This window comes from Chenopodium quinoa, unplaced genomic scaffold (genome assembly GCF_001683475.1).
Source record: "Chenopodium quinoa cultivar QQ74 unplaced genomic scaffold, ASM168347v1, whole genome shotgun sequence".
Lineage (NCBI taxonomy): Eukaryota > Viridiplantae > Streptophyta > Magnoliopsida > Caryophyllales > Amaranthaceae > Chenopodium > Chenopodium quinoa.
Window position 1 is genome coordinate 1016326 of NW_018742810.1, and position 13707 is coordinate 1030032.

Sequence of the window (13707 nt, forward strand, 5' to 3'; positions counted from 1 at the left end):
AGAGCCTACGACTGTGGTCAACCGGTCACCAGGAACGGCTGAGTCTAGGACTGGGATTGCCGTCTGGGGGTGCTTGGAACAACCTTCACCTACATCGAATCCGACCGTCTCTGTTCATGTGCAGGACAGAATGGCTCGGATCAGAGTGACGGCAACCGATGAACCGGTAGGGAAGGACTAGGAAGTGGTTGTCCCGCCTGTTGAGGCAAGCGTCGTTTGGACCGACGACGTGGACAATGCCGACAACTATTTCGGCTGGTATGAGGCGGCGTTCACAGCCGGTCTCTGTTTCCCCCTTCACCACTGCATTAAAGCCATACTAAGGGGGTATGATTTGGGCGTATGGCAGTTGACCCCTAACTCATGGGTTAACATACTTGGATACATTTCCGCCTGCGAGATGCAGGAGGTCAAACCAAGCTGGGAAGCCTTTGCGTACATGCATTATCTCAGCAGGGCGCCGGGTGGGTGGAATGCATGGTATACTCTGACCACGCACCCGGAATATATGATGACATTGGACAAACCGTCCAAATGGAGTAGCTGGAAGAGCAAATTTTATGTCGTCTCTTCTCCATCTCCTCAACTTAATCGCCGGCTGCGTAGATACAATAAACACCCAGCTTTGCTTGGTAGGAAGTGTGCTCTGCCTAGAGTGCCAAGCGAGGCATGGGATAAAATCATGCAGAAGGGCCTCTTCAAAAAGACAACCTCCCGACTGGGTGATGGGAGTGAGATAATAGTTCCTCAGTTCTGGGTGCCCCACCCGGACTGGTTCAAGGATGAGGCATTTCTCTCTGCCTGCAACCTTAGCACCATGTTTCCTAAGAGTAGGTTTTTACTTATCACCGGCCTTAGCCGCCTGATATTGGTATGCTGTACTGCATATTAACCATTCTTTTGTTTTTGCAGAAGTTGCGATGGAGAAGATTCCAAAAGAAAAGACACCGGCTACGTCAGCCGCTCTGCTCCGGAAGGAGCAAATTGAGAAAAAGAAGTCGTAGCTGGCGGCTAAAGATGGCGGGGTAACATTTATTTCCTCTTTTTCACCGGCTGTAGCATCTGTATACTGTGTTGACATTAACCGGTTGGTTTTGTATATTTGCAGGCTGGAAACAAGGTTGTTCCTCTCTCTCTGTCTAAGATGGTCAAAAGACCGGCGGGGGACATTCCTCTGCCTGCTGCTAAGGTATTGAAGATGTCGGTTCCCCCACCGGCTAAGACTATTCCAAAACAGCCTGCAGGAGGCAGGCCCACCACTGGAGGCAAAAGCCTTAGTGGAATTGTTCCCACCATTGAAGTGGTGGATGAGGGTGTGAAGGAGCCGGTGGCTCCGGCTGGCCAGACTCAAACGGGTACTGGCTCAAACGCGGCTGGGGGTGATTCTACCCCACAGTCCGACGAAGGTATGACTTTTGCCTTTGATCCCCCCTGGCCGCTTGGGCCTATGCGAGCAAAGACCCAAGCTTGCCAATCCGGGGATTCTTCTGGCAGCCATCAGAATATTGGCGAGGCGTATGCTCAACACTTGACAGATAAATCTCTAATTGCAGATGCTACCTCCAGCCGGCCCAACTATCAACAGTATGCTAAGAGGATGATCCGGACCCTTATCCGGACCGAGAAAGAGGCTGTGCCGGCTGTGCATACAGTCAACATTGACCGGATCACTTCTCTCCTGGCTGAAGTAATTTTTACCGGATGCATCACCTTCTTGTAATTTCTTTTTTTACCGTTTCAGTTGTTTTGAAAATGATTCTAACAGTCCTCTACCGGCTGATATCACAGGTGATGCTGAGAATTGACGGGCTTCAGGTCCCCTTGCGCAAGAAGCAAGAGGAGGTAACGGATGCCCAGAGACGGGCATCTGAGCTCATTGATGTTTCCCAATACAATGCCATTAGATATGACCTGGAAACTAAACGGCGAGAGTTAGAACAGGAGGAATTGCTGAAGCAAATTATTGCGGCTGCTGAGGCGGAAAAAGCGAGGGCGGATGGGCTAGCTCTAAAGGTCAATGATCTTCAAGCCGATCTCAAGGCTTTAGAAGGAGCTGACAAGGAAAACGCCGACCTTCGCGCTGACGTCAACCGGCTCAAAAATGAACTTGCTTCTAGTCAGGCGGCTCATAAAGAAGAGCTTAAAAAAGAACAAAGCCGCCTAATTGCTGAGAACGAGACTGACAATGAGGAGCGCATGAAGCTCGCCTGGGGGCTCATACACCCGGATTATGACTACGAGTTCTTCGACCTTAGGTACAAGTATGCCTCAGAGGTATATGATGCCAAGGTCCTTGGACTGGACCCCTGCTACCTTCAAGGAATGGGCAGGTTTGGTCGAAGAAGAGCAACAAGAGGATGAGCAGATGGCGCAGACTCAACAGCCGGCTCAGGAGCAGGTGCAGGAGCAGCAACAGCCGGAGCAGCAGCTAGAGCAACAACAGCAGCAGGAGCAGCAATGAATTTTTCTCTTTTTATTATAACTTCTTTTACCGGCCTGCGTGCCGTGTGTATTAATGTACTTTTCCCGGACAAGGGTCCGGTTAACATTTAAAATCCTAATCTACTGGCCGACGCAGTCGGTTTTGCTATTTTATATCCTCTCTATTGCATTTTTTTTTATATATGCATTTTTTTAATTTTTTTTATTTTTATACATGCATTTTTACAAGTTTTTACAATTTCTTTACTACTCATCCGGTTAACATGATCAGCCGTTCTATTTTCGCCGGATGAAGTAATGATACCATGATATGCCCCTGAAATGGCTAACTGTTTACTCCAACGGTAAACAGGCAGCCGTTTCATTGGCAGTCGGATGGGTGATCAATGGTTGATCTACTCCTGCCCCGGCTGGTACAATAAAATGCCCCTGAAATGGCCAACTGTTTACTCCAACGGGTAACAGGCAGCCGTTTTATTGTACCAGCCGGATGGGTGATCAATGGTTGATCTACTCCTGCCCCGGCTGTAGGGTTTCGTAGTGACCCGACACTACGCGGAAGGAAACCCACCAAGACCCGCCCCTTAATTAAAGCAATTAAACAAGCATAATTAACTTAATCAAACAAGATTAAGGACAAGAATTATACCTTTGACGCGTGCTTCGCTCCTAAAGAGCTCTTACTTTAAAATCCCGAAAAGACGAGATCTCCGACGGATCGTACCCTCGACCCGACCCAAGCGTCCTAAGTCTTGAAGGTTAGTCAAGACCCGGACAAAATAACTATGAGTTTTACGAATCAAAGGTTTACTCTTTTCTTAGAGTTGCCTTTTTAATTCCACTCAAGGTTGTATCAAATCCCAATACCAAGCTTGGTATTTATAGGGAAATGGTCCCTTGATTCTCATTCCCCAACCAATGTGGGAGAATGTTTTATTTGTCAATTAATTTATTTCGAAAATAAATCATCAAACAAATGCAATCACAATTCGACAAGTGTCAAGGAGGGAGAGAGTGTTAGGTGAGGACCATGGAGAGGTGGGGGGGACCAATGCCTTGCTCCCCAAGGCTTTCCCAAAGCCTTGGTCCCCACTCTCCTCACAAACCGCCTCACCCTTGCATGCTGCCCAGCTGCCAGCTAGCGTGCCAGCTGGCTGTGCCAGCTAGCCTAGCATGCTAGCACAAGCCAAGCAGCATCGCTGATGCTCGCTGGTGCGTGCTGGCGCTAGTGCTGGCTGGTGCGTGCTGGCGCTGCTGCCAGCATCCCTCGCATCCTTGCTACTCGCATGGCCCAGAATGCGTGCTGCTAGCGAGCCACGCATGCTGGCCTCTTGCCACGCACCGCACTCCTACATCATGCGCACCACGCATCTCTCTCGCACACAATGCCTAGCATGCGTGCTGCTAGTGAGCCACGCATGCTTGGCTTGATGTTGCTCGCTAGCTTGCCAGCCCTTCGCACACACTCTCGCACACCCTCACGCATCAGCCTCGGCACTGTGCACTATGCACGCACATGCCTCGCCTAGGCACCACGCACCACGCATGCGCCAGTGCCTAGCACTAGCTGAGATTGGTGCGTGTGGTCCTGCCATGCGCCGAGCACCATGCTAGGGCTGCTATGGCATCAGGCCATCCTAGGGCACGCATGGTGCGCCTAGTGATGCTGCCTGGGTTGCGATGGCGCCCAGCCATCCTAGGCCACACATGGTGCGCCTAGTGATGCGTATAGGCCCTGCGATGGGCTGCTTGCTTGCGATGGTGCCTAGCATCATGCTAGGGCTGCGATAGCGCCTAGGCATGATGCTAGGGCTGTGTTGGCGCGCCTAGTGCTAGCGACAGCCAGCCATGGTGCCTAGCCATCATGCTAGGGCTGCCATGGCGCGCCTAGTGACTACGATGAGCTAGCCTAGCCTAGCTATGGCTACGCTCATACTTGTCGATTGTGATTTTGCGACGCTCGGTCTCGACGCCCTAGGCTCGATTTCCGACGTCTGTATTCGTAAAACTCTGTCGACTCATTAAATCCTTTCGGATTAATTTGACGTCTCGGATCGGAGATTCGATTGGGTTCGACCCGAAGGGTTCAGTTAAGATTAAGCTGTAATATCAATTGTACCCTGATATTACTGATCGGAAGCGGCCTCCACCTAGGCATTCCGATCACTTGACCTTACTGAAGAATTACCTCTGAACCCTCTATCGGAATAATACACTTGTTGGAAGGACACCATTCCTTTCACCGGCTGGTACAATAAAATGCCCCTGAAATGGCCAACTGTTTACTCCAACGGTAAACGAGCAGGCGTTTCATTGGCAGCCGGATGGGTTGTAAAACCGTTTGGGTGGCTTTTAGATAATACCCGGTTGTAGTAACCCACTAGGAACTTCATTTTGCCGGATGGACCACTTTTGGGTCCTTACCGGGTGAATCCTAGATGCGAAGGATCATTTCTAACGGCTACAAGTTTCTTTTAAGAAAATTTCGTTTGAGTTATTGGATCGCTAGAACAATGTACCATCCGGAAGGAAGCTGTTCTCTTCAACGATTTCACCCGGATGGGTGTCGCCGGATGACTGCTCTTTTTGGAGCAGTGGTTTTTAACAAATGTTCTTCCGTCTGTGTTCTTGCACTAGACAGGTGCTAATACAGTTGCATGAATGGAAATTATATGTTTTCACATTTCAATACTATTTACAAAAAATTACAAAATCCTTTAGAAGTAGTACTTTTTCAAGTTATCTACATTCCAGGTACGAGGCAGCCGCATTCCATCTGGGGTTTCCAGGCGGTATGTGCCGTTTCTAACTTCTTCAAAAATCCGGTAGGGTCCTTCCCAGTTTGGGGTCAGTTTCCCTTGTTCGTTCGCCCTTCCGGTTGCCTCAAGCTTTCGTAACACAAAATCTCCAACTTTGAGGGGGCGTTTACGCACCCTTTTGTTGTAGGCCCTCGTCATTCGCAGACGGCAGATTTCATGACGCAAGGTGGCGTTGCCCCTTCTTTCAGGAAGAGTATCCAAAGCCAGGCACATGGCTTCCCAATTTGCCTCTTCATCATAACATGATTCGAAGTGTTGCCTCATATAATTCAATAGGAAGCACCGCCTCTGTGCCATATACCATAAGAAATGGAGTTTCACCGGTTGACCCCTTCTTAGTAGTTCTGATAGACCAAATAACATGAGTCAATTCCTCTGCCCAAAGACCGCCTGCCTTTTCAATCTTTTTCTTTATGTCGCCTGAGATGAGCTTGTTTAAAGCTTCAACTTGACCGTTTGCTTGAATACGGCCAACGGATGCGAAGTAATGGGAAATCCCTTGATCTTGCAACCAAGTCTTTAGGACAGGCGTTTCGAACTGGGGGCCATTGTCAAAGACCATTGACATTGGTACACCGAACCGGGTGATGACATTTCTCTAGATGAAGGAGATGACATCCTTAGTTTTGATGCCCTTTACCGCCTCGGCCTCAACCCACTTGGTGAAGTAATCAACAGCCACCAAAATGTATCTTTTGCCGCCTGGGGCAGGAGTGTATGGCCCCAGAATATCCATGCCCCATTTGGCAAAGGGAATTGGGCTGTGAATAGCTTTTAAATCAGTGGCCGGCTGTCTGATCAACCGGCCAAACTTCTGGCACTTGTCACATCTTTTTACCAAATCTAATGCATCTGCCTCGAGGGTGGGCCAAAAGTATCCTTGCCGCCTGGCTCTTTTGGCAAGTGTCTTTCCGCCAATGTGCGATCCACAGAAGCCGGCATGCAGATCTTCCAGTATTTCCTTTCCCCTTTCTGGGGTAACACATTTGAATAGCGGCTGCAGGTAACCCTTTCGGAAGATTTCACCTTTGTGCATTACGAAGCTTAATGCTGGTCTTTTAAGAGCATCCGCCTCTGATGGGGTCTACCAGGTAATCCCGGATGGGGTCCATCCAAGTGGAGCTTCGATCTAGAACTCCAATGGGGTCAGGTTCAATGCTTTTCTTTTCCATGACTTCCCTGAAGACTGACCTAGGCGTATCACATGTGGCGGATGATGCGAGTTTTGATAGTGCATCCGCCTGATTATTCTCGGACCTGGGTACTTGACTTAGATTGAATTCATTAAACGCCCCAGCCTCCTCTTTGACCGCCTGAAGATACTTAATCATCACCAGATGGGTGGCCTCATAGTCACCGTTGTACTGGCTAACGATGAGTTGAGAATCAGAACAGGCGTCAACTTTCCTTGCCCCGACTGCCTTACACATGCGGATACCGGCTAGCAGGGCCTCGTATTTAGCTTCATTATTTGAAGCTTGAAATTTGAATTGTAGAGCATATTCGTATTTGTCCCCCTCTGGAGAATGACAAATTACGCCTGCCCCACAACCATTCACAGTAGAGCTCCCGTCTACATAAACTTTCCAAACTTGATCAGTTTTATCCGGCAGTATCGGCCTTGTCATTTCAACAATGAAGTCGGGAAACGCCTGACCCTTCACTGCCCGCCTAGGTTCGAAAGTGATTTCTAGACTTTGAATTTCCACAGCCCATTTAATCATTCTTCCGGATGACTCTAAAGTGGTTATAGGCCTTTTGAGCGGTTGGTCAGTATAGACGGTCACCGGATGAGCCAGGAAATAAGGTTTCAACCGCTTGACTTCCTTGAACAATGCCAGACCGAATTTTTCAATCATGGGATAGCGAAGCTCAGCATTCCGGAGGACGTGGCTTATAAAGTAGACCGGGAGCTGGTTGCCGTCTCTCTCAGCAAGGAGAACGACACTTAAGGAATGATCAGAGACGGCCAAGTACATGTAGAGAGCCTCCTGGGGTAGGGGACTCACTAATCTTGGCAAAGAATGCAAGTGTTGCTTCAGCCTTTGAAATGCCGCCTCAGCCTCTTCACCCCATTCAAACCTCGACCTCTTTTTGATTGCTTGAAAGAAATACAGGCACTTGTCACCTGACCGGCTAAGGAATCTCCCTAATGCCGCCAGGCAACCAGTAATCTTTTGAGCCTCCCTGACGATACGAGGCGACTGCATGTCAATCACCGCCTGTACTTTGTCCAGATTGGCCTCTATGCCTCTCTGATCAATAAAAAATCCGAGAAACTTCCCAGACTCAACTCCAAAGACGCATTTTTTCGGGTTTAACATTACTTTATGCCGCCTGAGGGTGGTGAAGGTTTCTCGGAGGTCGTCTAGATGATCTGCCTGTAGCTTTGACTTGACTATCATGTCATTGATGTACGCCTCCACATTCCTTCCAATCCGATCATAAAAGACCGAGTTCATCATTCGTTGGAAAGTGGCAGGCGCATTATTCAACCCAAACGGCATCACCGTGTAGCAGTATAGCCCTTGATCTGTAACGAAAGCCGTCTTCTCTTGGTCTTTCTTCCACAAGGGTATCTGATGGAAGCCGGAGTAGGCATCCATGAAACTCATCAGGGCATGGCTGGCTGTAGAGTCTACCAAATGATCTATCTTTGGAAGCGGGTAGCTATCTTTTGGACAAGCTCTGTTCAAGTCCGTGTAATCTACACACATCTGCTAGGTTCCATTCGGCTTTTTCACAAGAACAACATTGGCTACCCAATCCGGGTAGTAACATTGCCGGATGAACCCAGCATCTAAGAGTTTCTTGACCTCGGTTGCTGCCGCCTGGGACCTTTCCTCGCCATGGTTCCTTTTCTTTTGCCTAAACGGCTTCTTCTTAGGATCCACAGCGAGTTTATGGACAACAAGATCCGGATTTACACCCGGCATCTCTTCTACTTCAAAGGCAAACACATCTTTGAACTCCTTCAGCAAAAGGAGCCAGTCAGGTCCCAAGCTTTCAAAAGCAACCGTTCCAATCTTGACGGTTCTGTCTGGACGGCTGTCTTCAAGGACAATGTTAATTATTTCTCCAGCCGGTTGGGGGCGGAGGACGTCTGGCCTCTCCCCTGATAGTGATTGCTATTGTTTCTCCTTTACAGGCGCTAGTTGGTCCGCCTTCCTCTTTTTACCGGATGGCTTAGTAGCTGGTAAGCTTTAATCACAGTCGTCAAGTTCAACTATTTCTTTCTCTTGACCGTCTGTGTCAAGCGTTGGTTTGATGTCCGAGAGGTAACACTCTCTCGCCATCTTTTGGTCCCCACTCAAGGAACCGACTGTGCCATCATCCCTCTCAAACTTGATCAACATTAGGGATGGGATGATGACTGCTTTTGAGATGTTAAGGGTTGGGCGGCCAATTATCAAGTTGTAGGCAATCAGCTCTCCTACAACAAGAAACTTGACAACCATGTGCCGGCCCTTTCCCTTTTCTCCGAACCGGATGGGTAGATCAATCATGCCCACCGGATGTACTACTCCTCCCCCAAAGCCAACAAGAGGGTATGAGGCCGGATGCATGCTACTGGGCTTGTACTTGAGTTTTTCCAAGCACCGGTAGCTTATGAGGTCAGATGAGCTCCCGGTATCAATCAAGATCCGGCCAACTCTTTGACTGGCGATTTTGCACTCGATGACTATGGGGTCATCATGAGGCCGCCTGACCTCTCCTCTATCTTTCTCGGAGATGTTAACTTCCGGAAATGAATATTCAGACGACTGGACCTTATCCACTGAGTTGACCAGTTTCCGAATGTTATCCTTTGTGCCCCAGATGGTAGGCCCACCTCCCGCAAATCCACCGGCTATGGTCAGGGTGGTTTCCTCATCTGTATCCGATTGAGTAGCCGACTTCTTCGGGGGTGGTCCTTTTATTTGTTTGGGAGCACCCTTTGACTTGGATAGGTATGACTTGAGAGCCCCCTCGTCCGCAAGCCGGTCAAAGAGTCGCCTGAGGCTAAAGCAACCCTCAGTGTCATGGCCAATTTCTTCATGAAAAAGGCAATATTTGCTTTTATCCCAGGCGCTTGCAAGACTCTTCATGGGAGCCGGTTTTTCAAGATTCAACCGGTCCTTTACTTCGTTGAGAATGGAGGCACAATCCTTATTGAATTCGTACTTTAGCACATACGGATCCGACCTCTTTCTTTTCTGGAAAGGTTGTCCGGATGAGTCTGCTGCCCATACCCCCTTTCTCTTATCTTCCTTTTTGTCCGACTAGGTAGGCCGATTCTCTTTTTTGTCGGATCTTTTGTAATCCGTTGGAAGTTTCACGGCACATAATTCCATTGCCTGAATGTAAGCCTCCGCCTTCATAAGCGCCTCGTGAAGAGTAGAGACCCTCTTCCTAACCAAGTCAAACTTAAAAGTTGATCAGTCTTTTAAGCCTTTAAAGAAATCAGTGTAGGCAACGTCATCAGACAATCCATTTGGATCCTCATCACGTTAAACCGCCTGACATATGACCGGAGCCCTTCTTTGTCTCCCTGCTGGATTGCCCCTAGATCAAGGGGCTTGTTTTCTTGGCAGGGATGTTCATAGAAAAGTTGGACATAAACCAGTAGGCCAACGTCCTGAAATTATTGATGCATTCGGCTGAGAGGTTGCCAAACCAACGTTGAGCAATCCCCTTCAACGTTGCCGGGAAGCACCTGCACCATGAGGCGTCATCCAAACCCTGCAAAAACATCAGGTTGGTGTATGCCATGAGGTGATCTTCCGGGTTTGTGGTACCGTCATAGGCGCCTACCAACACGTTTTTAATTTTTGCCGGCTGGGTCATCTCAGTGATTTCCCTGGAAAACGCCGTTGGCTGTTCCCCAACGTTGAGCAGCCGGAGCTGCCAGTCCATAGGCTGGACAGGCGGCTGCTGTTGTCCCCCGAAAAGACCCGGCTGTGCATAGGGAGATCCAAAAGGCGTGTATGGTGTTCCATGCAATGCCAGTTGGATCATATGAAGGTCGGATCGAGCTGAAACCTCGCTTGTCCGGCTGTCATTGTTTGTTCTCGAGTGCCTCCCTGATGTGGCATTGAAGCTGTCTCGAAAGGTCGATGTTGATGCCGACTCGGAACGCTGAGTCTTTTTATCCTGAATGAGCGTCCGGGCATCATAATAGACTTTCTTGGTTCCATCCGGCTGTATGTGCCGGACGGCTTTTCTGAATCCATCTATGGGAGTGTGTATCTTTGAGAAATCAAAGGGCCTAGCCGACATATTTGACTTCGGATGTGGGGTAGATGCCCTACCCTTTACTGTTCTGGCAGTATTTTTTCCAAGGCGCCTATCTTCCGCCTGACCCTTACGGGGGCCGGCAGTATTGTCCAGAAGGCCTTTGATCTCCCCTTTGAAACTCATCATCATGTTCATCCCTGGAGACTGGGGTGGCCCCCTCTGAAGCAGGAGTGAACCCAAGCGGTCCCCTGGTAGGATGGTTTGGGCCTGCCTGCTTCTCTGCCTGTTCCCTTTTGTCTTTGGAACGAGTATGCTTGGTTCTGAAAGAACCATCGGCAGCGGTGTAAGTCTCAATCTCATGATTGTCGGCTTTATCTTGGTCCGAGTGGACCTCAGCCTCACCAGCAGGTTGACTACTTTTACCCGGCAATACCGGTTCTGAAGTCATCTAGAAAGTACTCTCCCCACAGACGGCGCCAGATGTTTGGGGGGTTTTTTATGTGTCTTACGGGAGAGTTACAATTTCCTAGTATGCTCCTTCCTTATCCTGTACCTGCACAAATAACGGAATACTCCGGCTGAGGCTGGAGTGTTCTGCCCCCGAAGATTAAGTTAGTCTCTTTCTTAATGAGGAAATAAGACAATAAATGCTTCTCTATTTGAGAGCGTTTGCAAGGGGATTTGTGTTTTGTTGGTTTGTGGAAAATGATTCGATCCATATAAATGAGGTCTGCCCTTACTATTTATAGTAGGGGAGAGCTGTACCTCAATTAGGGTACAATGACACGTGTCGCAAAAGGATTGGGCCTTTACTGACCGTTGCAAGCTTGACACGTGGCAAGCCTTCATAGGGCCACGTGTCTTAGGGTATTTTTACCCTAAACAGCCATCATGAGAAACAATTACATGATTGATTAAAGAAAAGGTAATATAATCAAATCATTATTTAAAAAATGGCTGGTCATTATTATAATTATTTTTGTCATTGATTGAATCATTATTATGATTATTTTAATCATTGTGTAAAAAAAAAAAAAAAAAACAGTTGGTTGTGGCTGCATCCTTGCTAAGATCGGCTGTATGTATGAGGTCTAAGCCATGAACTGTTCGGTCGGGTGATGCTCATGCCACACCATTGAAACCGGTTGTGGGTACAATGAGAAATGGCCGAGTGTGGGGCTGGACGCTTTTCTGCGTTTGTAGGGATTGAGGTATTGCCTCCTGTGAAGTCCTGCCTCCTATATACATCTTGCCTCCTGTGAAGCACTGACTCCTGCAAAGCATTGCCTTTTGTGAAGCATCGCCTCCTGTATAAGTGTTGCCTCCACTATGGGTTGGCCGCACAAGTGTTGTTCATCAAGCCGAGCCAAGGAAAGGTTGGATGAAAGTCGCTGGAGTCTCACCATTCCAACCGCCTGTGGTCACACTCTACAACGACATGATCATACTCCAATAAAACCGGTTGTATGTATATGGGTTGAAGCCTAACCAATTGGGTTAAGGCATTGCCGCTTGGGGTATCATCAAGTAGAGCTTCAGAAGAATGCCTGGGTACCTCGGCAAATTCTTACTCTTTCTTCCGAGTGTATGTTGCTTGGAGTCTTGCTACATGTATATGGGTTGACAGCGCTCCTAGCGCTTGAAATTCGAAACTAACTCAAGCGGCATGTCTCATGGCCGCCTGTCACCATTTGAAGAGCTTGGTATCATGAGTTAGTAGGAGGCATTTCAATGCCATCCAGCATATTGACATCCTCCATCGGAAGGTACCATTCTAACAAACTCAGTACAAGTATTGTGTGCATCCTTATTGTTATTTGATTTTTAATACCGCATCTTACTTGGTTTTTCGAAAACATTTAATATTGGTTCAAGTCTCCCTCAAAGGCAGCATACCGATCGGAACTGGTCTAAAAGTATGTTGAGCAGGCTTAAGTAGAACCACCGCCTGTGCAATTTGCAGGCGGCAAAAAATAAAACATTGTTCTAAGCGATCAAGCGAAGGCCAATGGCCGGAATGATCAAGTGAAGGCCAATGGCCGGATGATCTTATTAAAATAAAACAATCCGTCTGCTCCAGCAGGCGTCAGGCGACGCCCATACGGGTGAATTTGTCGCAGAAAACATCTCCCTTCCGGGTGGTACATTGTTCTAGCGGTCATAACTCAAACGACTTTAACCGGCTAAGGTTAAAGATACCTCACGGCTATTTGAATGATCCATTGTAACCAAGATATAACCGGTTTTCACTGTAAAACAGTACAACCGGTATTTTCTGCAATGCGGTACCCCCAAGCTTTACCTTAAGGTAATACAGCCAGTACTCCCCGCAGAAAATTACAGCTGCCTGTACTACTAGATGGTACAAGCGGCACATGAAATCTTGGTCATAACCAGCGTTGCTTAAAGCACCCTAAACGGTTATGCACTCGAATGATCAAGCAACGGCCAATGGCCTATGATTAAGGGATTTTGCTCCCACCAATCGGAGTGCGCCACGTGGGCCAATCAGGTTCTGCCAAGTGTCCTCCAGTTGGACCTGTCAGAGCCTGCCACGTGGCATGCGCCTATTTGTCCACCAAGGACCTATTATGTCACGACACGTGGCATCCTCCATGCCTAATGGAAAAACCGGCCACCTAGGCCCAACTTTCAAGGGAAGCCCAATCAGCAAGAGGTTAACCTAAACCTAGGATTGGCACGCTTCCCAAGGTTATAAATACCTTCATTAATCCTCACTAAACGAGATTACGCTCATTAATTGCTCTCACCTAGAGAAACACATTTTACCTTTCCGCATTAATTACTCCTTAAACAAGTACTTGACCGTTGGAGGCGGAACTCTAATCACTCGGAGTCTCCGTTTGTTTTGCAGGTACAGGCGTCCGGTTCCAGTATCGGAATTGTAACTCTCCCGCAGGACATCAAAAAACCCCGAAACAGCCTAAATGATCAAATAAAGGCCAACGACCAGATAATATTGCATGCAAACCTCCACTTGATGGTCGACAGTCCGCCTAGGCTGGGGCTATCAGCATAATGGGGCTAAGGCCCTGTTTAGTTCACCTTATTTTTACTTATTTCAGAAAAAATAAGTTCAGATCAGATCAGATCAGAAAAAAATAAGTTCAGATCAGATCAGATCAGAAAAAATAAGTTCAGATCAGATCAGATCAGAAAAAATAAGTTCAGATCAGATCAGATCAGAAAAAATAAGTTCAGATCAGAT

At 48.0% G+C, this 13707-nt stretch overlaps 1 protein-coding gene across 1 annotated transcript; it reads left to right on the forward strand.

Moving 5' to 3' along the window:
- The first annotated feature begins 1144 nt into the window (after nucleotides 1-1144).
- LOC110725074 (apolipoprotein A-IV-like) lies at nucleotides 1145-2461 on the forward strand. Its single transcript, XM_021904546.1, has 3 exons — nucleotides 1145-1687; nucleotides 1789-2274; nucleotides 2321-2461. Exons 1-3 carry the CDS (start codon nucleotides 1145-1147, stop codon nucleotides 2459-2461), a joined length of 1170 nt encoding a protein of 389 aa, XP_021760238.1.
- The last annotated feature ends 11246 nt before the right edge of the window (nucleotides 2462-13707 follow it).